This window comes from Plecotus auritus, assembly GCF_963455305.1.
Source record: "Plecotus auritus genome assembly, chromosome: 7".
NCBI classification, from domain to species: Eukaryota; Metazoa; Chordata; class Mammalia; order Chiroptera; family Vespertilionidae; genus Plecotus; species Plecotus auritus.
Window position 1 is genome coordinate 90,744,462 of NC_137774.1, and position 27,897 is coordinate 90,772,358.

Below are 27,897 nucleotides of genomic sequence, written 5' to 3' on the forward strand. Positions count from 1 at the left end.
GAGTACCTAGAATTTCTTCTAAAAACAAGCGGTTAAAAAAAAGGCAGGTGTAAAAAACAAATGAAAAAAGAAGAAAAAGCAAGTGCACATTGTGCAAGTATTTGATTTTTTCCATATTGGGAAAAACTATAGCCACACCATGTAAGGTTGCTATATGTTAGGAAATTACATTTTTAGAAAATGGAGGGGGGGCGGGGGACGGAATCTGGCATCCTATTTCTAATCATTAGCTCTTAAGATAATTTCACTAATCCTGTAACTTCCAAAAGTAAGCAGCTTTTCTCTCTTAAATTACAGTATTCTACTAAATTTGGATATTGCTTCCCAAATTAAAAATGGTTAATTTTATAAGCAGCTAAAAATAACTCAAAATAAAGACAAGCATTAAATATTACGTAAGGTTTTCTTTTATTTAAAAGATCATTCACAAAATACCATATCCATAGATTTACTTTCTGTCATATAGTTGAATGTGTTAAGTGTTTGGAATTCCATTCTTACATTTAAAAGTCAACTGGATTGCCCAGAAGTGTAGATGAATTTGTTTTTTCTTAATCTTTTCCACATTGAAGATATAAGTAGGTCATCTGAAAGCATCAGGTTTGGTTACAACCACATAATGCATGTCTTTCTTAAGTTAAGTATTGGTGTTACACAAATGGTTCTTATTTCAGAAGCAAAGATGACAGGTGGAAGGAAAGAAGGGAGAGTTCTGTAAACGGCTGAGACCTTGTAACAAGACAGAGTAGACGCCAAGGACGCCAGCTAGGGACTAACTACTATCTAAGCACACTGCACTGCATAGGCCAGGATTCCCCTCAGCCCTCCAGCATGCTGGCGAGGGCCTCTTTTCTCTACCGCTCTAGCTGCTGGCTGACCCTGAATTTCTCCCAATAAAACGAGTGGGACTCGGGTGCTAATGAATTTAATTTGTCCACACATGGGTGTTCAAGCTCAAAAGCTATTGCCTAGACCCCTAGCCCTGGGTAGATGCTGAACACTGTATGTGGGAACAATGAACTCTGTCCCAAAGATGAGACCTAGGAACTTACAGCCACCTACCATTTATTTTAAGGTTCTTGATAGCTATGCATAGTAAAATTCTCAATTCATCAAGTGAAACAGAGTAAAGTGCCAGATTCTAGGCCCATTTTAATTTTCATTATAAAAGTAAAGGATGGTGGGAAGCACAGTATCTCATTGTTAAACTAGGGAACAGATAAATGCAAGGGAGAGATGCAGAATACACAGATAACAGGGATTTGGAAAAAGCAATGTTCACACTATAAAGTGAGCCCAGCACAGCTCTACCACCCCCCCACCCCTACCCTTTAGTCCCCCAAAGCACCTGTGCCCAGTAGAAAGGAAACCAGCAGCAGGCAGTTTGATACATTCAGCCAGCCAGAGGAGCCTCTCATACAGCTGGTGAAAGGAGGGAACCAGTTTGGACAGTGTTGAAAAAGCAGTAATAAAACATGTGAATACAGTAGTGCATTCAACTGATCCTCCCATGTAAACTCCCTACGAACACCTCACATTACTCTTTAGGTTTCACTGTCAAAATCTGAACCTATTCTGCTCAAATAATCCACCTGGGGAGGGGGCCATAGAGACAGGACTACCTATAAATAGGATGAAGGAAATTTGTAAGAATCAACAGACATTTTATCCTTGTTTTGAAAACAAGGTGTTTCAAAATCTGTATGTTGATCAAAGCTGAATAAAAACAGAATGCTATCCAATTTGTGACTTCTTTTCTGTGTGTGTGTTTTTTTTTTAATTTTTTATTTTGTCTATGTGTATGTGAAAGCCACAGAAATACAGAACTCAACATGCAGGTCGGAAGAGAAGCACTAAAAAAAAATCAAAGGAAGTGACTGGAGTCTGGCCAGTGTGTTTAAAGTAAAAAGAGAAAGCGAAGGAGAAAAATGAAACAGCACCTCAATTCAAAGAGCTCCCCACATGGTGGCTGCCTTTGTCCCTTTAGAGAAACTCATGTGCTGGAAGGAAACAAGGAACAAGAAGGAAAAAGGACAGAAGGAAATGGGGAAAGGAGTGGCAGAAAAAAAAAGCACGAAACAGGCACTAGATACAGCAAAGCCAAGAATGTACTAAAAACCACTTGTTAACTGCTGACATGCACTCACAAGCTCTGTGTTTCCTTTGTAAGAAAGGAGGACAAAGGTCAGGCGCAGGAATGGTAACTGCAGGACTGCCGGTCCAGGGGGCTAGCCAGGCTTCGGTCTTGCTCTAACTGCCCCCATAACCCATTCCCTCCCAACCACCAGCTCATTCTTGCTCCTTGTGAACAACTTCCTCTCTGGGCCGGGCTCCCCCGAAGATAGCAGAGTTGGGATTGGCTACTTGGTTGAGGGGTGTTGCAACTGTTCGAGGTTTAAGCTGGAGCCGTGGTCTCTGTGCTCTTTCCTCTGGGAGGGAAAAAACAAGGTTTAAAAAGAATGGATCCCATTCCCCACCGGGTAAAATGATCTCTACAGCCCAGCCCAATTTCTAAAAATTAACAGCTTTGAAGAACTATTCTATTCCTAGATACACAATAAAGATAAACTTACTATTTAAGACCAAGGGTAGGTCTACAGTAACTGTGCATGGCTTAAGAAGGCAAATGTCTATGAGGTACAAAATATCATGAAAAGGTACCCTCCAAGTACCTTTACAAGTTGTCGCCATACCTTCTGTTGGTTCTCTGAAATCCATATTGGACCCTCGGAGGGGAGGGCCATCTCTGAAACGACTCCCCATTGGGGGGCCTGTTCGCCGATCACCTGGGCGACTCCCTCCCCTGCCTCCTAAGAAGTCGTCCCTGAAGCCTGAAGAGAAAGATGACACTGAATTACTTTTGAAACTACTGTCTCAAAGCTGACTACATAGCTTGAGTAAATTGTTTCCAATTTTAGAATTTTAAGTTCTTTAGTTTGTCCAGCATCTGAAGTTTTTCCAAAGTACAATGCATTGAAAATGAGTCCAAATATGAAAGTGTTCAATAATTTCAATGCAAATAGTCTTTTTAAATAAAAAAGAATCTTGGGAGAGAAAAATAAAATAAGCTGATTAAATTCTTAGCCTGCAGGAAAAGAGGAAAACACCGTATGAGACTATATTCTAATACGACTTAAAACAATATGAAAATCCTCACATTTTATTCTGTTTTCTATTATAAATCTATAGTTATTAAAAAGATAAACCTGAAATTTAGAAGTGACAATTTAGAATGTAAAAATAACAACAACAACAAAAAAAATACAAAGACAAAACAAAAATACGAAGTCACCTCTGGGTGACACTCCCCATTTTCCTGTTCCTGCTGCGTTTCAGGATGGATCATTCTAAAAGCAAAGCACCTGTGTGGTAAACAAAGCAGTTATCCGAGTAAGGCCCACTCCCTAAGGGGGCAACGCTGAAGAGCAGAGCACCTCACACCCAACCTGTACCTCACCTCCTCTACTTGCAAAGGGGTTTCCCTCATTCATTTGTGTATCTGCTAAAACAATTATCAACATAAGTAAAATGCATCTCATTTACAAATGTTAAGAGTAAGTTACAATTCTCATCAGTGTGTAGAACAAAGAGTATTTTCTCAATGGACTTTAGGGTTTTATTTAGTTTTGTATTTAAGTGCAAGTCCTTCAGTTATTGGAGTTTAAGCTAATTAACTTTTTAACATTGAAATCAAGAGTTAACTTCCGCCGAAACCGGTTTGGCTCAGTGGATAGAGCGTCAGCCTGTGGACTGAAGGGTCCCAGGTTTGATTCCGGTCAAGGGCATGTACCTTGGTTGCGGGCACATCCCCAGTAGGGGGTGTGCAGGAGGCGGCTGATCGATGTTTCTCTCTCATCGATGTTTCTAACTCTCTATCCCTCTCTCCATTTCCTCTCTGTAAAAAATCAATAAAATATATTAAAAAAAAAAAAAGTTAACTTCCAGTAAAAATATAGCTAATAAGATTGTAATTGAACAAATATGCTTGCCCCCTTTGTTTAAGCTCCCAAAGATAACTACTTTTACTCACTCTAAGGATGGTGCCATTGTTCAAAGCTTTATAGGAATGTATCGTTGAGAAGAATCCTGAGCTTGAGACCTTCTTCTATACTAGAGGCCTGGTGCACAAAATTCGTGTGGGGGGTGGGAGGGAGTCCCCTCAGCCCAGCCTGCACCCTCTCCAATCTGGGACCACTGGCTCCTAAGTGCTCACCTGCCTGCCTGCCTGGTCACCCCCAACTCCTCCCCCCAGCCGACCTGATTGCACCTAACTCCTCCCCCCGCCCCCTGTGCTGGCCTGGTCGCCCCTTACTGCCCCCCTGCTGGCCTGGTTGCCCCCAACTGCCCCCCCCTACGCCAGCCTTGTCGCCCCTCACTGTCCCCCCCCTGCCGGCCTTGTCAACCCTAACTGCTGCCCCTGCCAGCCTGGTCGCCCCACACAGCCTGCTGTTCGGTCATTTGGTCACTCCTCACTGTCCCCCCCGCCCCCGCTGGCCTGGTCACCCCACACAGCCTGCTGCTCAGTCATTTGGTCATCCCTCACTAAGCCCCCTGCCGGCCTGGTCACCCCACGCAGCCTGTTCAGTCGTCCATTCGTTTGTTTTGGTTGTGATGGTCGCTTAGGCTTTTATATATATAGATTCTTGATCCCCTTTATTCATAGATTTTGTATTTGCAAATTCATCTACTTGCTAAATTTACCTGTAACCCCCAAATTGATACTTGCAGTGTTTTCACTGCCATTCAGACATGCAAACAGCAGTGAAAGACTTGAGTCACCTGACTAGTGTTCTCAGTTGAGGTGGAACAAGATATACTCTGCCTTGTTTCAGCTCATACTGTAAATAGATTCTTTTCATGACCTATTTAGTGCAAAGTTTTTTTGCTCTTGTTTTTTGTTGGTAATTTTTGTTTATAATGGCCTCCAAATAGTGCTGAAGAGCCGTCTAGTGTTTCTAAGCATAAGAAGGCTGTGATGTGTCTTAGGGAGAAAATACATGCTAGATAAGCTTCATTCATGGAGTTACAGTGCTGCTGGCAAGTTCAATATTAATGAATCAACAATATATAGAAAATAAGGTGTCTTTAAATAGAAACACACATAAAGCAAGTTTACGCATACAGCTGCTGACAAAATGCTATGATCAGAGGCTCAAAGAATCCTAACCTTGTTATTTCCCCTAGAAGATTATCAGTATTTGTTAATTCGATATTCTCGTTGCTTCTATAGAACCTAAATTCTGCACACATGGAGAATAACTCTATCTGTAATGATGGTACTTTTCCTGTTCTTTAAGGGTGGCAAGGATTTTGGAAATAGATCAAGTTATTTAAAATCCAGTTCAGAGACCGAGTTGAACAATACCCATTTTAACAAAGCAAGCAATAAAAATAATTCTAAAAAAGATTTAGACCAAATCAGAGCACTGCTTTGGGGGAAAACACGTTGGGATGCACATAGTCAAATATAAGATTCTTCAGTCTTTTGACCTGACACTTTCTCCAAACTAATCTAAACTGTAAAGTGTCCCTTTCCATGTGAGTATGAAAGTAAAGTTACTTTCCCTTTAATAATGTTAAATGATTTTTTGCTGCCAGTGTTTAGTAAAACATATCAACTCACACCCACATTGATGAGACAGGTAAACACAACTGCTACTTTGTCCAGGAGGATGCGACAAAGTATAGGAGAAAAAAACCAGTGTACATTATCAGTGACAGCTTCATTGCAAAATATCCTATGATACGAGCACTGGAAAGATTATGAGAAAAGCAAGGCCGACATTAACAAATATCGTTTAATCAATTTGATGAGATTTCCAGGAGGCACACTATGCATGAGAATCTTCTGAGTTTTCTTTACAAAGTTTAGTTTAACACACTGGCTATTTCCGGTAGTGGGACACTTTAATTTTTATTTGATGCTTAAAAAATTTTTTTTTTTAGCAGCACATAGCATTAAAAAATAGCATCCTACTTTTAAAGAATAACATAGATCTGCTTTCATAAATAATGTATTTAGGCATTACTCTACCATGTGGCACTTCACCAAAACATTGCAGTTTACACTGAAACTGGTTAGTGGCAAGGTAGTTTCTCTGGCTAAGCTCACTATATGTCTCTGCTTCAGAGTTAAAGCCCAAGCTAAGTCAATAGTAGAAAGGCACCAGTTGGTTAACTTTCACAGTTCCAGAGCTATGAGCTCCCTGTGCTCTTTCCATAGTACCAGGAATGCACAACTGGCAGGTCAAAGACCACCACTCACTGAGCAACTAACTGCTGCACCTGGATTGGCTTTAAGACTTTAAACATTTGTTGCATGTTTCAATCAGAGACTAGCTTATACATAAAATTACAGGTTTACTGGATTATACTGTACTTTTATGAATAAGCTCATTTCTAATTGGCTATAGGACTTTTTAAAAATAAATTATTCAACAGATATAGTCACCTGTTTAGCTAAAGCAGTATTGGAAATAAATTTGAAAACTTTTTAGACTCATAAGACACCTTGTACCAATTTCCCCATACTTACCCATTACTTTATATTGAGTTTTGTTTTGATGGGGGGCGGGTGATAGCTGGGTGGGTGGGGGTGTTGATGTTCTCATATATTGGAAGAGTACAGAAATAACCTCAAGTTTATAGGAAAGAAAACACTTATTTTTAATTTTCTACTTTTGTTACAGTTGACATTTTTACTACACATATGAATTACTTAAAAAAAAAAAAAAAAGGTAACGAGATGAAGAAATGTTTAAGAGATCTTTCAAAGCAGAGGCCTGGCATGCAAACTGGCCTCTTGAGTTGAGGCTAGGAGGCACCTATTGGCGTGCCTTGGTAAATTAAGAAAAGGAATGGTAGGCCCTGGTCAGGTAGCTCTGTTGGTTAGAGCATCGTCCCAATACTCCAAGATTGCGGGTTCGATCTCCGGTCAGGGCACATATAAGAATCAACCAATGACTGAATAAAATAAATGGAATAACAAATTGATGTTTCTTTCTCTCCCTTCCTCTCTCACTCTAAAGAAAAAATAGGAATGGTAAAGTGGATCATGCCCATCATTAAGGCATGAGTTCTGCACCCCTCAAGAAAAAGGTCACAAGGACTCTTTTACCACCTTAGAGGGAGCCACCAGGAATCACAGTTAAAAGGCTTCTGTAAGTTTCTAGAACCTCCATACTATATTTCTAGAAGTAACAAACAGTATTCTATTTGTGCGATACACACGAACAAGAGCCACCAAGTAGTTTCCTTGGGCTAGACACTGTGAGAATGAACAGCTGGCTAAGGAAAGGTAACAAACAAAACAAGGTGGATCAGTCTAACAGGCCCTACCCCAAATATTTAGGTTCTAATAGAGGCTTATTGCATGTCTGGGTACCTTTTGGGAAAGTTTCATTTGTCAAAGGCATTAAAGAAGTAGTCCGGCCAGGCCGGCTACTCACAAGAAATGTACAACAGCAGCAAGGCCATTGAAAAAGGTTAAGTGGTGATACTTTAAATACTGATACCGGAATTGAAGTCATCCCGGGACTCCCATGCACCTCTAGATTCTCGAGAGCCACCCATTCCTGAGGATACACAAAAAAGATAAAGTTGAGGTCGGATCATTACCTTGCTGCACACACATGGAAAAATTCACTGGGACGATGTACAACTTGTGATGGGAAGTTCAACAAAATTAAAGAGTTTTTGCTGCCAACAGGAAAAACAACCCCAGGCTTGCAGAAGCATCATCTATTCTAAGATTTTATGTTTATAAAAGCTCACAAAAATCTATCAGACCTACAAGACAGAGTTCTACTAGTAACCTTCCAGAGTTGTAATCAGTAAGTTGTATGTTCAGTTTTAGAAGAACCAATCACCTCTGTCATCTGGTCCACCTTTCCTGAATCCAAAGCCACCTTTATCTTGTTTTCTGCCTTCTGCAATGTCCACACGAAGTGACCGATCACCCAACAGCTAATGATAAGGGGAAAACAGTGTAAGTATTAGCAAGAAAAAAACTCAACTACTAACAACATGACAGAGAAAACCTGAACATACTTACTGCACCATCGTATGTCAAAGCTTCCTTAAGGGAATCCACCTCGTCAAATTCTACATAGCAGAATCCTGTAAGAGAGAAAACATTCCATTTCCTCAAGAAATTATGGGTTAAAACTATGATGGGATCCCTATTTTGTACAACTTGCCCACATACGAACTACCACTTTTGTTGCATTTAGATGACTACAGACTAGTAGAGCCTGAAAGAACATTTTTACTTTTCAATAAATAGAGCTTGTCCACCAGCGTGGCTCAGTTGTTGAGCACTGACCTATGAACCAGGATGTCATGGTTCGATTCCCGGTCAGGGCATATGCCCGGGTTATGGGCTTGATCCCCAATAGAGGGTGTGCAGGAGGCAGCTGATCATGATTCTCTCATCATTGATGTTTCTATCTCTCCCTCCCTCTCTGAAATCAATAAAAATATATTTAAATAAATAGAACTTGATTGGTATTCCTCCCTCTCAGTTATATTTTCTCAGAAAGTACTAATCAAACAGGCACTAAAATAGCAGCTGTGTTTGTTTTTTTTAAAATAAATCTTTATTCAGATTATTACAATTATTTCTCCTTTTTCCCCCCATAGCTCCCCTCCATCCAGTTCCCACCCCACCTTCTGCCCTTACCTCCCCCGCACTGTCCTTATCCATAGGTGTATGATTTTTGTCCAGTCAATTCATGAACTCCCCCATACCCCTTTCCCCCTGAGAATTATCAGTCCACTCCCTTTCTATGCCCCTGATTCTATTATATTCACCAGATTATTCTGTTCCTCAGGTTTTTAATTCACTTGATTTTTAGGTACACTTGTTGATAGATATGTATTTGTTGTTCATAATTTTTCTCTTTACTTTTTTCTTCTTCCTCTTCTTTAAGAATACCTTTCAGCATTTCATATAATACTGGGTTGGTGGTGATGAACTCCTTCAGCTTTTTCTTATCTGTGAAGCTCTTTATCTTCCCTTCAATTCTGAATGATAGCTTTGCTGGGTAGAGTAATCTTGGTTGTAGGTTCTTGCTATTCATCACATTGAAAATTTCTTGCCACTCCCGTCTGGCCTGCATAGTTTCTGTTGAGAAATCAGCTGACAGTCGTATGGGTGCTCCCTTGTAGGTAATTAACTGTTTTTCTCTTGCTGCTTTTAATATTCTCTCTTTGTCTTTTGCTCTTGGCATTTTAATTATAATGTGTCTTGGTGTGGTCCTCTTTGGATTCCTTTTGTTTGGGGTTCTGTGGGCTTCCTGGACTTGTAAGTCTATTTCTTTCACCAGGTGGGGGAAGTTTTCGGTCATTATTTCTTCAAATAGGTTTTCAGTATCTTGCTCTCTCTCTTCTTCTGGCACCCCCATAATTCTGATGTTGGTACGCTTGAAGTTGTCCCAGAGTCTTCTTACACTATCTTCAACTTTTTGGATTTTTTTTTTGCTTTTTGCTTTTTCGGTTGAGTGTTTTTTGCTTCTTTGTGTTTCAATTCTTTGACTTGATTTTTGTGTTCCTCTTGTCTGTTTTTGGGTCTCTGTATAATATTTTTTATTTCAGTCAGTGTATGTTTAATTTCTAGTTGGTCCTTTTTCATATCTTCGAGGGTCTCGTTATATTTATCGGCCTTTTCTAGGATATTCTTAAAAAGCCTTATAACCGTGGTTTTGAATTCTATATCCAGTCGTTTGTTTTCCTCCATTTCTTTCGTTTGTGATCTGATTCTTTGACGCCGCATTTTCACTCTTCCCTGAGTTGGTAAGGTAGATTTGTGTGCTAGGTTTCCAATATGGCCCAGTGGGTCTGCCTCCCCAGTTAACCTGAGGTGGACACTCTTGGTGCACCCCTTTGTGGACTGTGTGTACAGCCTTGTTGTAATTAAGTCTTGATTGTTGTTGGTATCACTGGGAAGAATTGACCTCCAGGCCAGTTGGCTGTAAGGATCAGCTGTGTCTATGCTGGGAGAAGTTCGGTGCTGGAGACAGCCTTATAGGATTAGACTTGCCAAATTGCAATAGCCTCTGTGCTCAGCTTGGATGGAGTGGAGTCTCAGTCTTGGCTTCCTGTCAGCCTTACCCTTGCGCACACGTGCGCGCCTTCAGACCTCCACCTTCCCTGGCTCCTGAGTCTCTGCCCGAGAGTCCAGACTCCCCCCACAAAAGCGTGGGTCCCCAGGGGCTCGCCTGGAACCGGGGTTCAGTGCAGTCAGGAACCTCCGACTCCCTTCCACTAGGGAAAGCCTGTGGCAACCTCCGCAGCCTTTGTGCGCACTGGTGCGCGCGCGCGCTTTCAGTCCTCCGCCTTCCCCGGCTCCGGAGTCTCCGCCCGAGAGTCCAGACTCCCCCCACAAGAGCGTGGGTCCCCAGGGGCTCGCCTGGAACCGGGGTTCAGTGCAGTCAGAACTGGGGCCCAGTGGAGTCAGGAATCTCCGACTCCCTTCCACTAGGGAAAGCCTGTGGCAACCTCCGCAGCCTTTGTGCGCACTGGCGTGTGCGCGCTTTCAGTCCTCCGCCTTCCCCGGCTCCAGAGTCTCCGCCCGAGAGTCCAGACTCCCCCCACAAGAGCGTGGGTCCCCAGGGGCTCGCCTGGAACTGGGGTTCACTGCAGTCAGAACTGGGGCTCAGTACATTCAGGAGCCTCTGACTCCCTTCCACTAGGGAAAGCCTGTGGCAACCTCTGCAGCCTTTGTGCGCACTGGCGCGTGCGCTCTCATATGTTTTCACCATAATATTAAAACCTTTCTTGGATCACAGCAGAGTTGTTGGTTCTGACTTCTGAATGACTTTGATATACCGTAATTGGGGTTTTGAGACAGATTTCAAAGTCGGTATTTTTTAAAAAAATATATTTTAGTGCTTTTTTACAGAGAGGAAGGGAGAGGTATAGAGAGTTAGAAACATCGATCGGCTGCCTCCTGCACACCCCCTACTGGGGATGTGCCTGCAACCAAGGTACATGCCCTTGACCGGAATCGAACCTGGGACCTTTCAATCCGCAGGCCGACACTCTATCCACTGAGCCAAACCGGTTAGGGCAAAGTCGATATTGATATGCTCTGAAGGAGAGGCTGAAGGTGCCTACTACTACTAGGTAGTTGGTATAAAAACCTCTGAATAAGCCTTTCTTTTTACGTGCAACATTTATTTGTTCCTTCCTTGCCACCCGGGGACTACATCTGGGTTAAGTACTTTCCCTGCTGTAATATGCTCACACGGTACCCTGCACACCCCCACTCCTGCCAGAGTATCCTTATCCTGTGTGATGACTACACTTTACCTTCAAATACCACTAGGCTGCAAGTGCTTTGAAGGCCTGGGTCCAAACTATTCCTGTTCTCCATTTGCTCAGTAAGTACTTACACAAAGAATGTACTGCTTGGCTGGAAAGTATCCCCTGCCCTCCCACCTTCTTCCCTAAATAGCTTCAATGTTTAGAGAAATTGAGAAAACCACTCCAAAGTTCAAAGAGGCAACCCCAGCCCAGTCCCACATCTCACACCCTAGAGCTGTTGAAATGGAAGATGATTTGCTATGAGATAGTACCTGCTGTTGCTACTGACTCATCCCAAAGGCTGGCTTCACCTACACATTTTTTACCTTAACTCTGAATTCCTAAATGCTTTTTAGCAAGCAAACTAGGTGGGACTTACAGAAGATTAATCAATATATTTGTTTTCAGTGTTTAATCACTCGGTAACAAAGTTTCAGGTTCTAAAGTCAAAAAGCTTTCAAAAAGTTAAAAAAAAAATACCACTACATACAGAATCACTCAGATGAGCAACACCTCTGCTTCTTGTACAGCTCCCCACTGTAAGTCACCACAGTGACTCTACTTTTCATGGACATACTTCTGGATAAATAATGTAAACCAAATGCCTTTATACCTTGCACCAGGCATTTAACTACTGGGCACGTTTCCCTTCAGGCAACCTTGAAAGCTAGATGATGATGATGTCATTTGATTCTTCATTCTTACTCCTCTGCTCAATTGCCCTTAAGATATTAATCTATAGACACTAACTGTATCTGAAATTTGACTCAACCCTCTCCCAAACACATACTCTGAAGTCACAAATGTACAGTGATAATAACACTTATTAGGTTATCTTTTGGAATTTATAATAAATAACTGAATTATAGGAAAGCTACCAAGAAAAATGCACGAGTTGGCTAAGGTGAAATACACCGGAAAAATCCTTAGATTTATTTGTTCACTTCTCTTCATTAACTCCTTTAGTGTCAGACAAGACTGCTACATAGGTCAGGCAAAGAAATAGTAGATTTACTTGGATATATGCCACATATTTCTACAAACTAGACGATGTATAAAACATTTCCCCCCAAGTAGAACTGAAGGCCTATGAGTCAAAGTGCTATGTTTATTGCAGCTACTTGGACCAAGCAAACATTTAGAACACTTTCATAATTAGAGCCCTGTGGTTCACTAAAACATTCTGGTTTAGACCCCCCACGGCCCACCTCCCCGCTTACAATAATGTAAAATAAGAATTCCCCCAAACTCACCTTTGAATTTGTCTGTGTCTTTGTCTCTGACTAGTCGTACGCTCCTTATGCTGAGGTCCTTAAAGATAGCATCTATGTCGCCCTGAACCGTATTAAAAGGTAGATTTCCTACATATGCTGTGTAGGGGGGCTCTGTGGGCAGCTCCTTCTGGGTACGGGAACCATGGCCACCAGCAGTGCCGCGAGACCTAGGAGGGGAAACAGACAGCATTCAAATCTGTCCATGTATTCCTGTCCCAGATCAAGAAAAATAAAAATGCCATCCAGCCAGCTACACATTCCACTCTAATGTACAATTACATCACCTGGAAATTTATTATAAGAGTATTCCAAATATAAAAAGGTGCCTGTTTCAGAGTGACAGAAATATCCTCAGAATCACAGCATCTACATAAACATACATTTCTCTGGAAAAATCAAATTCAAATAGAACATATGCTCCTATGGTTCTCTCATATTCACTTAGAATCAGTATCTGCAAAATGTTTATCTCCTAAAACCTAAGCAAATGCCCTCCCTCACACCCAATACTAATAAATACATACTAAAAGTAGACTGTCCAGAGTCATTGTATTGAACTGAAGCTGCTGAAGTTTAATGCATTTACGATATAATTCTTGCTATTGTCTAGTTTTGAATAACATTCTAGTAAAAATTTTAGATTTTGTGCAAAGAAATCTATGTACATATACTCTCCACTCCCCATGCTTTACTTCACTGGGTCCTCAAATGTGTGTTGCATATTACTTAGCCATTTACATTTGTTATTTTTTCAAAGTTATTGAAAAAATAACAAATGTAAGGTGCTTAAAATTAAAACCCTGCCTAACGCACAGTATATATGAATAGAGTAACAAGTACCATTATCACCACCACCTACAACCTGAGATTAATAATGATTTACAGGTAATATAAAAATAAGTGAGGTCATAGACCCCAAATAGCCACAGCAATCCTGAGAAAGAAGAACAAAGTATGTGGGATCTCAATACCAGATTTCAAGCTGTATTACAAAGCCACTGTTCTTAAAACTGCCTGGTACTGGCACAAGAACAGACATATAGATCAATGGAATAGAATAGAGAACCCAGAAATCGACCCAAATCACTATGCTCAATTAATGTTTGACAAAGGAGGCATGAACATACAATGGAGTCAAGACAGTCTCTTCAATAAATGGTGTTGGGAAAATTGGACAGATACATGCAAAAAAATGAAACTAGAACACCAACTTACACCATACACAAAAATAAACTCTAAATGGATCAAGGACTTAAACATACGATGAGAAACCATAAAAATACTAGAGGAATCCACAGCCAGAAAAATCTCTGACATATGCCGAAGCAATTTCTTCACTGATACTGCTCTTAGGGTAATGGAAACTAAAGAGAAAATAAACAAATGGGACTACATCAAAATAAAAAAGCTTTTGCACAGCAAAGGAGACCATCAATAAAACAACAAGAAAGCCCACTGAATGGGAGAACATATTTGCCAATGATATCAACGATAAGGGTTTAATCTCCAACATTTACAGGGAACTCATGCAGCTTAACAAAAAGAAGATAAACAACCCAATCAAAAAATGGGCAACTGATCTAAATAGACACTTTTCGAAAGAAGACAGAAGGAAGGCCAAGAGACATATGAAAACCTGCTCAAAGTCACTAATCATCAGAGAGATGCAAATCAAAACAACAATGCGGTACCATCTTACACCTGTCAGAATGGCTATTATCAGCAAGTCAACAAATGACAAGTGCTGGCGAGGATGCAGAGAAAAAGGAACCCTTGTGCCCTGCTGGTGGGAATGCAGACTGGTGCAGCCACTGTGGAGAACAGTATGGAGTTTCCTCAAAACACTAAAAATGGAACTCCCATTTGACCCAGTGATCCCACTTCTAGGAATATATCCCAAGAAACTAGAAACACGAATCAGAAAGGACATATGCACCCCTATGTTCATAGCAGCACAATTCACCATAGAGCTAAGTTTTGGAAACAGCCTAAGTGCCCATCAGTAGATGAGTGGATTAAAAAACTGTGGTACATCTACACAATGGAATACTACACTGCAGTAAAAAAGGAGTTCTTACCATTTGCAACAACATGGATGGAGATGAGAGCATTATGCTAAGTGAAATAAGCCAGGCAGAGAAAGATAAATATCACATGATGTCACTCATTTGTGGAATATAATGAACAACATAAACTGATGAACAAAAATAGATCCAGAGACAGAGAAACATCAATCAGAATGTCAAACCTCAGGGAAGGTAGGGGAGGGTGGGGGTAAGGGGGAGAGATTAACCAAAGGACTTATATGCATGCATATAAGCCTAATCAATGGACACAGACAACAGGGTGGTGGGGTCATGAATGGGAGGTGGGGGGTAATGGGGGAATAAGGACACATATGTAATACCTTAATCAATAAAGAAATTTAAAAAACCCAGCCTAAAGAAAGTGACTGTGAAACTCTACCAGGCTGGGCTTTGATTCAAAGGAAGGACAGATGAGAAAACAAAAACGTGAAAACCCTGTGTCGTGTTTTCCAGATGACTTTTCGTTTCTGTTATTAGTAGGGCCCATCTTTCAATGTTGCTTGATTTTTTGTAGACTAGGAGCCATAAATTGAGGATGGGAGATGGGAGTATTTGGGTCACTGGTAGATGCCTGATTATAACAGTGAATAAATGAATGCTATCCACTCTTAAAAAAAAAAAATAAGTGAGGTCATTAAACATTTGTCCAAACCCATAGAATGTACAACACTAAAAGTGAACCCTAATGTAACTGGACTTTGGGTGATAATGACATGATGAATGTAGATAATGACGTTATAAATGTAGAAGTTCATTGATTGTAACAAATGTACTACTATTCTGCAAACAGGGGAGGCTGTGCATGTGCAAGGGCAGGGTTTATATAGGAACTGTGTAATTTCTGTTCAATCTTGCCATGAACCCAAAATTGCTCTTAAAAGTAGTCTATTAAAATGGAAGAATGAATGAATGAACAGGAAGGGGAACTATTCTTTATATCAATAAGAATGTCAGCTAATAAATGTAAAAGGAATCACATAATTAGAAAATCATTACTCTGCAATGTAGTTAGTAGTAACAGATTCAGGCCAGGCTCATCAATGGATGCCTAACCACTGATAAACTGGTTTTTAGGGAACAAGATATTCACATGATCTCAAATTATCACCCTATAGATCATTAATCTCAAGGGGGGGGAAAGTTTCTTCTTAAATGGAAAAATCTGGCACTCACCACCTTAACTAGGTAATTGAACTTAGTATCCTATATAATAAAAGGGTAATATGCAAATAGACCAAATGGTGGAACGACCAGTTGCTATGATGTGCACTGACCACCAGGCGGCGGATGCTCAACGCAAGAGCTGCCCCCTGGTGGTCAGTGCGCTCTCACAGGGGGAGTGCTGCTCAGCCAGAAGCCCTGAGCCAGGCTCATGACTGGCAAGCAAAGCTGCAGTGGCGGAAGCCTCTCCCGCCTCCATGGCAGTGCTAAGGAGCAGCGAGCTGAGCTGTAAGGAGCAGAGAGCAGGCGGGCTGTAAGGAGTGAGGGCTCCCAGACTGCGAGAGAGTGTAGGCCGCTGGGCTGAGAAACCCCACGAGTGCATGAATTTTCAGGCACTGGGCTTCTAGTCACTAATAATGAAACAAGCTTATATTGTATGCCTTCTATATTGGCGGGGGTTCTTCAAATATGTCAGTCAGGAAAGACAAAAAAGACAGGAGACTAATGAAATATGACAACCAATGCTATGTGTGATCTTTGGATCCTGAAATGAATAGCTATAAAAGAAAAAGTAGATGGAGAAATTTGAATATGGCAAGTATAGATACTATTGCATCAATGTTAAATTTCTTACCAATGACAATTCTACTGTAGTCAGTCAGTAGAATGCCCTTGTTCTCAAGAGACTTAAAGTATTCAGGGTGATGTGTTGAGGCAGCCAACATTTATTTTCAAAGGGTTCAGCATAAAGGATATGTGTGCGTGCATGTATATATAGAGCAAATGTAAAACTTGTTAATAATCTATCAGAGTCCATTGTGTCGTTCTTTCAACTTTACTATAGATTTGAAAATTTTTCAAAATAAAATGTTCACAGAACGCAGGAGGAAAAAAATTAAAAGGGAGGTATTATTTCTTTTAAAATAAATATTTAAAACAAACAAGTCTCAACAACCAAAGATCTGCTCAAAGTTATCCTTTTTGCAGGGGAAATATGAATGTCAGTCCTGGAATGCAACCTCATTTCCATATATTGCTAGAAGTATCATGGAAGAAATTTCACACCTTCCCTTGAAATAAACTCCAGGTAAATATTTGGTAATAAATATAATTCTTTTAAAAAATGTCTTATTTATTGATTTTAGAGAGAGGGGAGGGAGGAAGGAAGAAAGGAAAGAGGGGAAGGGAGGCAGGGACAGAGGGAGGGAGGCAGAGAGACATCTATTTGTTGTTCCACTTATTTATGCATTCATTGGTTGCTTCTTGTATGTGCCCTTACTGGGGATCGAACCCGCAACCTTGACATATGGGGACGATGCTCTAACCCAGCGGTCGGCAAACTGCTCTAACCAACTGAGCTACCTGGCAGGGTTAAATATTCTTTAGGATGTTTTTTTCTGAAAAGAACTAAGACATGACAATTCTTAGTTGACTAAACATTTTAAGTTTAATAACGACTCAGAATTCTGCTACTTCCCAACAGGAATTATTAAGTACTAGAGTCCCGGTGCACAAAATTCGTGCACTCGGGGTGGGGTGTGTGTGGGGGTGTTCCCCCAGCCCAGCCTGCACCCTCTCACAGTCCAGGAGCCCTCGGGGGATGTCCAACTGCTGCAGAGGTGGGAGAGGCTCCCGCCCGCCATCGCTCCTGTGCTCGCCAGTTGTGAGCCCGGCTCAGGGCTTCTGGCTGAGCAGCGCTCCCCCTGTGGGAGCGCACTGACCACCAGGGAGCAGCTCCTGCGTTGAACGTCTGCCCACTGTTCGGTCGATTTGCGTATTAACCTTTTATTATATAGGGTTATTCTGTATTCTGTCCTAAGAACACCAGAAAAAAATAGGTTTATTAAGTGAATTGCATTCCACTGCCCCCTCTCCAAAGGTTAGCAAATGTTACTTATTTTGCATTTTTAACACTGTGGATAGTATACAACACAACTGTTATTATCTCAATACTATAAAACCTAAATTACTTTCAATAAGATACTCTTTAGAACTGGATACTGAATACATAAAATACAGTATGAACATACAGAAAAATGTCAAAATGGAGTATGAAAAATAAACACTTTAAATTCATTTATGCAACATTTATTAAATATCCGATGGAAAATAGTCCCTTGCCTTCAATCAGCTCACAACTGAGTAACACCTATAAAACACAAACAACTATATTTGCATACGTGAGTGTTTGTGTATATATTCTCTTATTGTTGATAGATTCTGGGACTTTAAGCAAAATAACATATAACAAAGTACCAGCCATACAGCTCATTTGGTTAGAGCATCATCCCCATATACCAAGGTTGTCGGTTTGATCTGTCAGGACACATACAAGAAGCAACCAATGAATACATAAATAAGTGGAACAACAAATTAGTGTTTCTCTCTCTCTAAAAAAAAAGAAAAAGAAATAATTAAATGTTAAAAACATATATAATAAAACAATTTTGGCATAGACTAATTAATATAAACCAAGAGTTTAAGTTCCTACAGCATCACACCAATGTTATTAAGATACTGCGTTGAGTCCTGACCAGTTTGGCTCAGTGGATAGAGCGTCGGCCTGCGGACTGAAAGGTCCCAGGTTCGATTCCGGTCAAGGGCATGTACCTTGGTTGAGGGCACATCCCCGGTGGGAGGTGTGCAGGAGGCAGCTGATCGATGTTTCTAACTCTCTATCCCTCTCCTTTCCTCTCTGTAAAAAATCAATAAAATATATTAAAAAAAAAAAAAAAAGATACTGCGTTGAATGAAATGATGTTATTTGAGGACCTGCTGTATATGTAAAAAAAGAAAAAAGCTACAATCATTTTTATTTAAATTTAAGGTGAAGGGGAGCATATAGAGATGATAAATTCCATGTGTATGTTTAATAAGTCAGGAAAATAGAGGGAGGGAGGCTTGCTGAAAGGGCATATTAAATGTTTACATGAGAACTTATGGAGTGTGTTCCATGTAGAACTGAAAAGATAGGATCAGATGACCTCGGATTGAATAGGGTGCCAGAAGAGCTTTGATAAGAACTGCTGCTGCCTCCATGAATGGTAATAAGACAATGGGGACACTAATAAGAATGTAGTAGGATAAGAAGCCAGCTTTGGGAAGATAGAACCACCCCATTTTAGGGAAGCAGTATTTTAAGCGCTAAAACTAAACTAACCCAAGTCCAACAACTTGCTCATTTCACCCTAGCCTCACAAAACCACCAGTGGCTTAATACTCTAGGGCAGTGGTCAGCAAACTGCAGCTCGCGAGCCGCGGTTTGCCACTCTGTTGACTAATGAGTTTGCTGACCACTGCGTAAGGCATTACCCTTACCAGAAGTTTTGACTTCAGGTTAAAGACATTAGTACATTATTAAAATGTTTTTTAAGTGTTTTTCCCTAAGGCAGTGGTTGGCAAACTCATTAGTCAACAGAGCAGCAAACAGCGGCTCGCGAGCCGCAGTTTGCCGAGACCACTGCGTCTAGACCAAGCATGTGAAACTCAAAGGCTAACACAGACCAAATAAACGAGGCATGTGGCCCATGGGATGAGAGCTTGACATGCTTGCTCTAGACCAGTGATTTTCCACCAGTGTGCAACAAAGAGGCACAATGGTGTGCTTCAAGAATTTTTAAAACATGCAATACTTGACTAGTTAGTCAGGGGCACTGACCTCTTTTCCCTTAGATTGTCCAATAAAAAAATAACAATAGCCAATGCAACAATAGCTGTCCAATATGAGTAAATAAAAATTATATCTATTTTTTTGGTCAGATCGGCAAAAAATATATTTTTCTGGTGTGCTGCAGGATTTTAGAAATTTATGTATGCCATGAAATGAACAGGGTGAAAATAACTGCTCTAGACACTTTCTTAAGAATTATTGAAGCAGTCTTAAATATTACCCTATCTGATGTAGGCAGTTCTACAGGATTTCAGTTTTTCTTAGCTTTCCACATCAAGCAGTTAGTTCCCTGAAGACACGACAGGGCAGTGGGGTTGGGGCCATCTAGGTAGACTTCAATTTATCCACTCTAACATTATGAAGCGTCTACAGTGTGCCAGCAACTTGAGAGACAATCCCAGAGAGTGCATATGCACACAATAAAATATATTGTTATCAACCAAATAAAAAAAATCAAATGTCAGAAATATTCTTTGAGCTAAAATTCCCATGAGATACTTTTGACACTAATTTAAAGTTAGAGGGACTATTAACTAAACAAATAAGCTGTGTTAGATAAAAGCACTTTCTGAAACAGGTTAAAAATAACATAGAGAAGACGCATTTGAGGCCTTAGCTAGTTTGGTATAGTACCTCTTCCAAATCACTTCTTTGCCTCAAGTTTCCTTGTTATATTTCAAAGCTTTATTTTATAATGAAGCTTAAAATTGACCATAAAAACACTTCATAAATAACAATTCTAAAGTGTTACAGGAAGACAATCCTCTCGAGTTTAATAAAAGTTTAATAACAATTTTAATAACAATTAAAAGTTTAATAACAATTCTAAAGTGTTACAGGAAGACAACCCTCTCGAGGTTACACTGTTCATGCAGAAGCAGGTGGACTAGCAATAGTGGATATAAATCAGGAAACAGATGATATAGGTGGCAGCCCAGGCAGACTCCTCCTCCCCGTTCCCATTAGACATCTGAAGGTCTGTGCTGCAAACTCCAGGCCATCCCATCCCACCACTGAACAATGATCCTTCCTGCTCATTACCACTTCTTACTGTCACTTGGGGACAGTCCATTGATTTTTAAAACAATATATGACAGTTTTTAAGGTAATAAATGACATCCTCAGTATTAGGAAATATGACTTTCAACTCCAAGTATGATCAAAATCCTCCACAGACAAATCATTTTTCTTCACTCAGATCAATATCTGAATGTCCATGAAGTATAGAGTAAGGAGGGCACAAATCTCTCAGTTTCTGCCCTCAAGGGAGCTGACAATTCAGCTGAAGGGGGTCCAGGCATTGTATTCCAAACAAAGGACTGCAGAAAATTCAGATGACAGCAATGAGAGCAGTCTCTGCAGAGTGGAGCAACAGGAAGTTGGATTCCACTTTCCAGATAGTAGATAGGGAGAGCACTGAACTCTTAACAAGATGATAATGTGTGAATAAAGAAAGATATATAGGACTGAAAGGAGACTAATGGGTAACCCTAAGAAAAAATATAAAGATTACAAATCATTAGGGCTGGGATTAGATACAATAAGTATATGAAAGAGAAAATTAAGTGTTCAAGACTTATTTCCAAAGTATAAAAGTTAATGAAAAATGAAGGACACATGCTGTTATTTCTGGGAAGATATTTTATGATTATTTCTAGGCCCATTAGAAACTATACACAATTTAAGCACTGTTGCTGTCGATCTTAAAACTTTAAGACCAATGGCAAGATACCAAGAAGTATTAACCTCTCACTTTGGTATTTGGACCATTAGGTGTTCTTCTATTACCTCTAGGTGATAACTGAGATTCATTTCATTAGGGTTGATGAACAAACTCTGGTCTTTCAGTTGCCATTAGAAACATTAGTACATATAATTTGGCATGTGGCATTGTGCTAGATCATACATAAAAACACAACAAGACTGTCTTTATAAGAGTAAAATACAAGTAAGCAACAAAGACAGAACCCATTGAGCATGCTTAAAGGAAAATAGTCAAAATGTGTAACCTATTTTCCAGACAATAAAAAAAGTTAAGCTCTCAAAAGTCAAGCCCTTATTTCACTTACACCATCTATTATTAATACCTTACATTAAATAAGATATTCTAGTTATAATCACTGAACCAATGTTGATACATTATTAACTAAGTTCAGTTTATTAATATTTCCTTAGTTTTTACCTAGTGTCCTTTTTTCTGTTCCAGAATCCCATCTAAGATGCCATACTAATTTTAATTGTAGTTTTGTGTGTTTTTTTTTAACTAGCCCAACACAACTTGGATTAAGGCACTTTATTATTTCCAAGTAGATCTCCCTGTAAGTATATGCATTTTCTTTTTTTAAAAATATTTTATTGATTTTTTACAGAGAGGAAGGGAGAGGGATAGAGTTAGAAACATTGATGAGAGAGAAAGATCAGCTGCCTCCTGCACACCCCCCACTGGGGATGTGCCTGCAACCAAGGCACATGCCCCTGACCGGAATCGAACCTGGGACCCTTCAGTCCACAGGCCGACATTCTATCCACTGAGCCAAACCAGTTAGGGCTAAGTATATGCATTTTCTAAGGCCTTCAGTCAGCATTCAAAATTAAATCCCTTCATCTTGATAACTGATCATTCACTACAGGATGTGCATGCAAGCCTCTGCAGGAGATCTGTCCTATACACTGCTTTCAACTCCCAATTATATTATCTGGTACTTACCAAGGGTGGAAGCAATGAAGTCATAAGCCTAGCAACTACTTTAGCCTCACAAATAACTTCTCTCACCAATATGGGTATTCTTATTAGGAAATTTTTTTTAACACAACAGAGGGTTCCATGTATTTAGATGACAACTCCAATTAGGTACTTACGTGTTATTCAAAAAATTATTTTGGCTGTGACCAACACCAAGAAATACATTTTACATCATGACTTAATATCTCTGCACTTTAACTACACAAATAAAAGATTGCCCAAGCCCTAGCTGGTTTGGTTCAGTGGATAGAGCATCAGCTTGTGAACTGAAGGGTCCCGGGATTGATTTCAGTCAAGGGCACATACCTGGGTTGCAGACTCGATCCCTAGTAGGGGCCGCGCAGGAGGCAGCCAATCAATAATTCTCTCTCATCAATGATGTTTCTATCTTTCTCCCTTTCTCTGAAATCAATAAAAACATATTAAAACAAACAAAAAAGCTTGCCCAACAGCACTAACTCAGTAAAATACACTATTCTCTATTCCATTTCATCTTGTCAGGACCCACTAAAGTAATCTAGTCATCTACCAATAGGACACAACAGGCAGTTTATAAGCCTTGTTTTAGATCAGTGGTTCTCAACCTTTTTAATGCCGCGACCCTTTAATACAGTTCCTCATGTTGTGGTGACCCCAACCATAAAATTATTTTCGTTGCTACTTCATAACTGTAATTTTGCTACTGTTATGAATCGTAATGTAAATATCTGTGTTTTCCGATGGTCTTAGGCGACCCTGCTAGCGGTTCTCAACCTGTGGGTCGCCTAAGACCATCGGAAAACACAGATATTTACATTACGATTCATAACAGTAGCAAAATTACAGTTATGAAGTAGCAACAAAAATAATTTTATGGTTGGGGTCACCACAACATGAGGAACTGTATTAAAGGGTTGCGGCATTAAAAAGGTTGAGAGCCGCTGTAGATGAATAGTCAACATAAGGGGAACTTCTGGTTTACATAGTCCTTTAGGGAATTTTCTTACTAGGAAAAAGGCATATATCATAACATTCTAAAGTTTTGGATTCCCACACATTAATGAAAGCAAGTAATCAAGTTATTAATATAATAACTGTATGTGGGCGAAAGGTTACTCAATTCAAAAGTCCCAGATTTTCCAGAGGAAATAAAATCATAATTCTCCGATCTATTTATTGGTCCTAAGAGAATATTGCCACAAAAAAGCTCCAGTGTAAACTGTATCTATGGATTAGTTCTGAACTTTATAGGTTGAGTTCTTCTTTTTCTAAATTAGAATGCTTATTATTTGACATGACATTCTACAAACCAGCTCCAATTAATTAATTTTAAATGAAGTTTCACATTTCCATTCAATGTTAGATTTTATATAATCCACAATTTAAAACCACACAATTTACTTTAAAACCTAGAGTTCATTTTTTACTTTAAAAATATATATATTTTTATTGATTTCTGAGAGGAAAGGAGAGGCAAAGAGAGAAACACTGATTAGTTGCCTCCTGCATGCCCCACACTACGGATTGAGCCCGCAATCCGGGCATGTGCCCTGACTAGGAATTGAACTGTGACCTCCTGATTCATAGGTTGATGTGAAATCACTGAACAACTCTGGCTGGGCTCTGTACTGTAGTCATATTTCTTAAAGTTTTTATCTTTGGATAGAGCATTGACCTATGGACTGAAGGGTCCTGGGTTCGATTCCAGTCAAGGGCACATACCTCAGCTACAGGCTTGATCCCCGGCCCTGGTCAGGGTGCATGCCAGAGGCAACCAATTGATGTGTCTTTCTCACATTGATGTTTCTCTCTCTGTGTCTCTCCCCCTCCTTTCCACTCTCTAAAAAACAAATAAAAAAACAAAAAAACAAATAATCAATGGGAAAATATTCTCAGGTGAGGAATAACAAACAAAAGTGGGTAATAGATATATGAGTGGGTCATTATACTAGACTGCTTTTGTGTTTTAAGTTTTTCTATAATCAAATATTTTGCAGATTTAAACAAGCCACGTATATGAATAACCTTGACAAATGGGAAAAAATGAACATGGACTAGATAACAGAAAAGCTGCTAGTTAAAAAAAACTCTTCTCAATTAGACACATAGCCCTAGCTGGTTTGGCTCTGTGGATAGAGCACCGCCTGCGGACTGAAGGGTCCTGGGTTCGACTCTGGTCAAGAGCACATGCCCGGGTTGCAGGCTCGATCCTCAGTGTGGGGCATGCAGGAGGCAACTGATCAATGATTCTCTCTCATCATTGATGTTTCTCTCTCTCTCTCCCTCTCCCTTCCTCTCTAAAATAATAATAATAATAATAATAATAATAATAAAATAGACACATAGTTAAGTATTTCAAACATTTTAAGATTGAATGATAGGATGGCTGGAGTTGGTCTTAAAATATTCTATCCTCTCCCCACCATGGAGAAGATAGATGAAACAGGAATAGCAAAAAATGTTTATGAAGTTAACTCTGAGAAATGGAAAGTAGCTTAGCTTAATGGGTAGTTTTTGTTTGAGATGATGCACAAGTTCTAGAAATAGAATGGTAATCGTTACACACCATTGTGATTACTGAATTGCAACCTCTGTGAACATTAGTGACACTGAATTGTACACTTAAATGGTAAATTTTCTGTTATATATATGTATATATAAAGCCACAAACACACAAAAAAGAAACTGGGTAAGGACAGCATAAGGGTCTACACTTCTGTTTATGCATGAAAATGTTCAGATTAATGTTTAAGTGTTAGGTAAAATGAGCAACTGGTAAATTCCAGCCCAATATAGACCACATTGAAGTTCTTCCATTACAGATTACCTCAAGTAGCAATTCTTCATATTTTCAACCTCTAAAGAACACTAAAATTTACTTCTTTTGATTCTAGCTCTGTCCTCCAGAGTCACACCTTTCTTCTATTTAACAGTGCGTTAGGCTTACTAACTGTGGTATTCCTGTTAAGTTTTCCCTTTTTATCAGAGACCTACACTGATCTTATAACTGGCCTTAGCACAAATCAAGAAGGGGGCACTAAAATGAATTATTATTCATGTTTCACTTGTAGTACTTAAGGGGGCGGGGGAGGGAAGCCAGCTTCAGTAAAGAATGTCTTTGATAAAGCAGTAAAAATTATTAATTATATTAAATTGTGACCCACTTTTTAATATCTCATGTTACGAGATGGGGACAAAGCACTTCTGCTACTTACAGAAGTACGATGGTTATCTCCAGGAAAAGCACTCATGTAAGTGAATTACAAGCTGTACTAGCTATTTGTTTCATGAAACATCATTTTTACCCGAAAGAATTGACAAACTGGTTATGCAGATGGGAATTTGGCAGACATTTTCTTGAAAATGAAGTGAGTCTGTCACTTCAAGGAGAACAACAGTACCTGTTGCCAATGATAAAATGAAGGCTTTCAAGCAAAAAAAAAAAAAATAGAACTTTAGAAAACTTTTACTCATCAACATAAGCTTGGCAGACTCCCAATACCTGAAATTTTCAGGTGAAAATTGATAGTGATAGCAATAAACGTGATTTTTGATACGGTATAAAGAAATGTGTCAACATTTGGAAGATCTGCATAATTCAGTCTACTGGCATTGCTTAAATGACCCTGTGTATCATTTCATTCAAAATATAAGACACATGCTCCCTGGCTGGTGTGGCTCAGTCGGTTGAGCCTCATCCCATGCACTGGAAGGTCGCAGGTTCAATTCCCGGTGGGTATGTGTATGGGAAGGAACCGATAGATATTTCTCTCTCCTCCCTTCTTCTTTCTCTAAAATCAATAAAAAATATATACTTCTTAAAAAATAAATATATATTTCTCAATGTTAACAGTATGATAAGCCTATTGATCAAGTTTCAGATTATACATTGCAACTAACCTTTATGGAAACTGCCACTTGTTGAGTTTTCTTTGAATAAGAATACCCACAATTACTTGAAAAGGCTATTAAAATACACCCTTTTCCAACTTATCTGTGTAAGGCTGGAAAATATATACCTTTGTTCACATACCTATGTCAACCAAAACCTAACTCAGAAGCAGGTATGAGAAATCAACTATCTTCTATTAAGCCAGTTCAAAAGGCTCCAAAAATGCAACTAATTATAGAAGAATGGCCCTGGCCAGTTTGGTGCAGTAGATAGAGCATTGGCCTACAGACTAAAAGGTCCTGGGTTCGATTCTTGTCAAGGGCACATGCCTAGGTTGCGGGCTCGATCCCCAGTAGGAGGCGTGCAGGAGGCAGCCGATCAATGATTCTCTCTCATCATTAATGTTTCTATCTCTCTCTCTCCCTCTCCCTTCCTCTCTGAAATCAATAAAAATATATTTTAAAAAAAATTACAGAAGAATGTGTGTAGAATAAGGGATACCAGTCTCCATCTACCCTAGACAATGCTTACTGGAGGTGCTGTATTTTCAATGGAGTATCAACATGTTGGAGTACATCCAAAGGACCCCATCAAGAAGAAACATTTAGGAACCATGACATGGGGAAAACGTCAAAGAATCTAGGACATTCAATTTTAAAAGACGACTTTAATGAAAAGGTCAAGAGGCAGTGCAGGCTCTCTGGCCCAACTCTTCCTTTTCTTAGGGTAAGATGGGAACTGATCTTGGACTGACACCCCCCCCCCCCCCCCAAAACATTCTGCTTTGGATGTTCTAATTTGGATGTCATAATTCAAGTCTTCCCAGAATACTCAGGTTAGTTTCAGACAGAAATATAAATGCGAAAAATATACTAAGAAAGTTTTTAGAAATCTCAGAGGCATTTATATTAAACATTCCAAGCATAAATTCTGTAACAAACCAACAATTTCAAAGAACAAATTACTTAGTACTCACTTATAATACTCGTTGTATCCTGGAACAGATTTCTTACTTGGATTTAGATATACAGCCAGTTGAGTAAAAACTCACTCAACAGAACTTTTCCCACTCTACTAACCTCAAGGGAAATATTTTAAGAATTAAAAAAAATTATAAACCAATAGCTACCAAATATTAAGCATTTTTATGTACTAGATATTGTGTCACACACTTATATATATATCTCATTTAATACTCCCAACAGCCCATCAGAGGAGTTTCTATCTTACAAGTGGAGAAAATGAGGCTCAGAGAGGTAAGAGAACTTTTTCCAGGTCATACAGCTAATACATGGCTGAACTTACACTCAAGCTCTGGTCTGCCTGATTAAGAATCCAGGGCTTTTGCCTGAACTGTCTCCCAGATACTTCTTGGTAAAACCAAGTATTCGTGGTAACACGTTTCATAGAGAATGATTTGGAATCAAGCACACTGGGAGACTAGGGAGTGGGGAGTGGGGAGAAGGATGACAACAAACCCAAACAAACTTGCCATTTGATATGTAAACAGAATTTTCCCCTTATTGATTTTTTTTTTTTTTTTTTTTTAGAGAGACTGGAAGGGAGAAAGGAGAGGGAGAGAGAAAGGGGGTGGGGGGAGAGAGAGAACCCCTGACTGGGAATCGGACCCAAGACCCTTTGGTCCACCGGCCGTCACTCCAACCACTCAGTAACACCGGCCAGGGCAGTAAACAGAATTTTAAAGTCAGCTTTTCAATACCTTTACAGATCCTGGTATCAGTGGAAATAGCTACTATTTTTATACACTGCTTTCTTTTCAGTTTTAA

General features: G+C 39.7%; 1 protein-coding gene across 2 annotated transcripts in view; it reads right to left on the bottom strand.

Moving 5' to 3' along the window:
- Positions 1 to 391: 391 nt before the first annotated feature.
- EIF4H (eukaryotic translation initiation factor 4H) overlaps positions 392 to 27,897 on the bottom strand; it is a 30,890-nt gene continuing 3,384 nt past the window's right edge. The window contains exons 2-7 of one of the 2 annotated variants that reach the window (XM_080678061.1): positions 12,558 to 12,745; positions 8,054 to 8,118; positions 7,869 to 7,965; positions 7,515 to 7,574; positions 2,694 to 2,831; positions 392 to 2,429 (exon numbers count right to left, since the gene is read on the bottom strand). In XM_080678061.1, coding sequence (XP_080534187.1) covers positions 2,290 to 2,429; positions 2,694 to 2,831; positions 7,515 to 7,574; positions 7,869 to 7,965; positions 8,054 to 8,118; positions 12,558 to 12,745 — 688 coding nt within the window. In that variant the 3' untranslated portion in view covers positions 392 to 2,289. The remainder of the gene's footprint in view (positions 2,430 to 2,693; positions 2,832 to 7,514; positions 7,575 to 7,868; positions 7,966 to 8,053; positions 8,119 to 12,557; positions 12,746 to 27,897) is intronic. The other variant, XM_080678062.1, reaches the window with a different exon arrangement.